Below are 3,262 nucleotides of genomic sequence, written 5' to 3' on the forward strand. Positions count from 1 at the left end.
GGGTGTCCACAAAGTCTGGGTACATGGGATTAACACATATTTTAAGAAATTATTATTTCTTATATTTAATTGTTTATGTTATGATTTTATTTACTCCATGTACCCAGTCTTTGTGGACACCCTGTATATATATACATGTGAATGTATTTATTTACAGGAACTGGAATTAATAGAGACAATCTGGATAATCACCAGAGACTGGGAAACGAACTGGAATGTATGGAAAGTGTCTAAGTTTACTGAGATCCAAACTGAAGAAATAGAAACTTTTTCTTTGAATGTGTCACGGAAACTGAACAAATTGAGTCGAGACTTAAAGGTATGGGCCATTTCTCTCTCTCTCTCTCTCTCTCTCTCTCTCTCTCTCTCTCTCTTCTAAATTATATAAGCATTGTGTTAGGGTAAGAGTAGTCATTTGGGAATATATATATTTTCTACACCTGCCATCTCTGAAGAGCATGTGGTATTACTTAACCACACTGTTGTCTAATATCCAATTATCTAATACCCATTGTGAAACTGATTGGTAAGATCTGCTTACATGGTTTGGTTAATCTTCATCCCATGTCACCCTTGCTCTCTCTCTCTCTCTCTAGCACCCTTATCAGTGCACTACAGGAGACTTCTCATACATCCAGTTTCTCCTTCAACTTCACATGCTCTGCCATCATTCACCTTACTCATTGCATACCCAGCAAAGCATGTTTGCCTCATTGTCTTATAACCTTCTCAAACTGTCCGCATTCATTATCAGTTACATCTAAAGAGCTTTCTAAACATTTGAAAGAATCTATTTTACGTTTAGCAAGAGTTATATCAAGAGTTATGTCCCCTGGCCTCAAATGGCCCCCCTAAGGTTCTTTTCTAGTCTAGGTACAAGGCCCTAAGGTGCTGTTAAAGCAACAAGAGTTCTCTGAAAAATGAGTTGGTGTTAGGGGTTAGAATGTGTGTAAGGGTATTATATGTGTAGGGTTTTTTGGGGGGAAGAAGTGACATGGGGTGCTAGGTGGGTGTCCAAATGCTTAATCCCATTTTAGGGTGTATATATTTTGGTTAAACACTCAATATACTCACTCTATTGACAAATATACTAGTGTGTGTTTTCCTCACTTATAACTTAGACAACTGTGTGTGTGTGTATCTATGTATATGTATGTATATATAGTAATACTCCACCATCTTTGAAGAGCGTGTGCTGTTAAAACTTCACTGTTCTATAATATCCTGTTATCTAATACCCAGTGCAAAACCAATCAGCTGAAATGGATTTATAATATCATTATACTTTGCTTAATATATATATATATATATATATATATATATATATATGAGGGGGTGCTGAAAAGTTCCTGGCTTTAAGGGTATTGCGAAAGGCCTGGTTGGAAGCCCAATGTTCCCAGTTCTTTTATAGAGCTTAGAAAAACTGAAGGACCACTGCAATAAGTGCATGAATCTGAGAGGGGAATATGTTGAATAAAATCATAATTAACTGATTCTCCTGTATTTTCTTTTACCCAAAGCCAAGAAATTTTCTGCACCCCCTCATATATATATATATATATATATATATCTTACTTAGGCACGAGGCTTGTTATTTCTTTTACATGAAAGTAACATTTGTTTGAAAGTATTTTCTCGGAGCCACTTTAAATACAAGATATTTATTATTTATTTGTATTATTACTGAGTAAAGTTAACAATATAACCTGATTTTTTTTTTGTTTGTTTTTTTTTTGCTCAACTTTTCACAACAGGACAGGCACTGGTCTGTTCTGGAAGCCAGTAAAGTCAAAGTAGACACCTTTAAACGAACTATGCCATTAATTCAAGATCTGAAGAATCCTGCAATGCGTCCTCGTCATTGGGAACAAATAAGTGTGAGTAGATTTCATTGGTTTTATTTTGTTTACACCACAGATATTTCAGAGAGAAAACTTTGTGAAATTATGTCAATTAAATTAATCATATTTTCTGGTATAAAAGTCATATTCTTCAGACCAAAATTTACAGTTAAAAATGGTTGATGAACTTATATGCGATGACAACTTTGGAGGCCTGAAAATTTCATGTGAAATGCAGCGAGATTTGGAAAGAGACTAGAAATGAAGGACACTGCTTGAATTCTGGTGACACTTTGCTTATAATTGTCAAGACAAGGAAACAATGGTGCAGAATGGCTCTGTGGTTAAGTAGCTTGCTTCCCAACCACATGGTTCCGGGTTCAGTCCCACTGCATGACACCTAGGGCCAGTGTCTTCTACTATAGCCTCAGGCCAACCAAAGCCTTGTGAGTGAATTTGGTAGATGGAAACTGAAAGAAGCCCATCATATATATATGTATTTGTGTGTCTGTGCTTGTCCCCACACCATCACTAGGCAACCGATGTTGGTATGTTTATGTCCCCGTAACTTAGCGGTTCGGCAAAAGAGACTGATAGAATAAGTACTAGGCTTACAAAGAATAAGTCCTGGGGTTGATTTGTTCGACTAAAGGCGGTGCTCCATCATGGCTGCAGTCAAATGACTGAAACAAGTAAACGAATAAAAGAATATATATATAAATATCTACGATGTTATTCTATGCATTCCTGCATTACTGTTTGTTTTGTTCCTCGTTACACTTACACCAAAAGAGGTAATAATGCAATTGGAGAACAATATACATAAAGTGAGAGGGGGAGAATGGGAAGACTAAGAGAAAGTGGGGGGGAGGTCTCTATTCTGCCTTTGTGTGTTCAAATCACAGGCACAGATGCGATGCTTAACACAGTGAAACAATGTCATGAAGATCTATAAACTTATGCATTAAGAGATATGTCAATAGTTAAAATCAAAGTGAAATAATGTTCATTAGAAAATGGCTGCGGGTGTTAAACTTTTATCTTTTACATGTTCCAGATCAAAGGCTATGGCCATGCAGGGGCACCACTTTTGTTTTGTTTTTTGTTTTTTTATTTTTGTTGTTATCTGGCTGAAATACCTATAAATATTATGAGAGTAGACAGATACAGAAGGGAATCCAGTTATGATAGTTAATTACCTAACTAGATGGATGGCTGGAAGGATGAACAGATAGGTGAGTCTACAAATATATCAACAGATATGCTGATAGAGAGATATATTAATAGATATACAAGTAGCTATATAGCTGAACTGAACTGAACAGAAAGGAAAATAATCTCAGTTCGTAAATAACTTTGACAGAGCCTTGGTGGAAATTGGACAGTGAAAAGTGTAGCTTTATATATATATATATATATAT

General features: G+C 35.9%; 1 protein-coding gene across 1 annotated transcript in view; it reads left to right on the forward strand.

Annotated features, from left to right (window-relative positions):
• The window catches only part of LOC106877328 (dynein axonemal heavy chain 2), a 141,464-nt gene that overhangs the window by 32,435 nt on the left and 105,767 nt on the right, over positions 1 to 3,262 (forward strand). Inside the window, exons 22-23 of the mRNA XM_052976818.1 lie at positions 158 to 319; positions 1,755 to 1,877. Coding sequence (XP_052832778.1) covers positions 158 to 319; positions 1,755 to 1,877 — 285 coding nt within the window. The remainder of the gene's footprint in view (positions 1 to 157; positions 320 to 1,754; positions 1,878 to 3,262) is intronic.

This window comes from Octopus bimaculoides, chromosome 25 (assembly GCF_001194135.2).
Source record: "Octopus bimaculoides isolate UCB-OBI-ISO-001 chromosome 25, ASM119413v2, whole genome shotgun sequence".
NCBI lineage: Eukaryota > Metazoa > Mollusca > Cephalopoda > Octopoda > Octopodidae > Octopus > Octopus bimaculoides.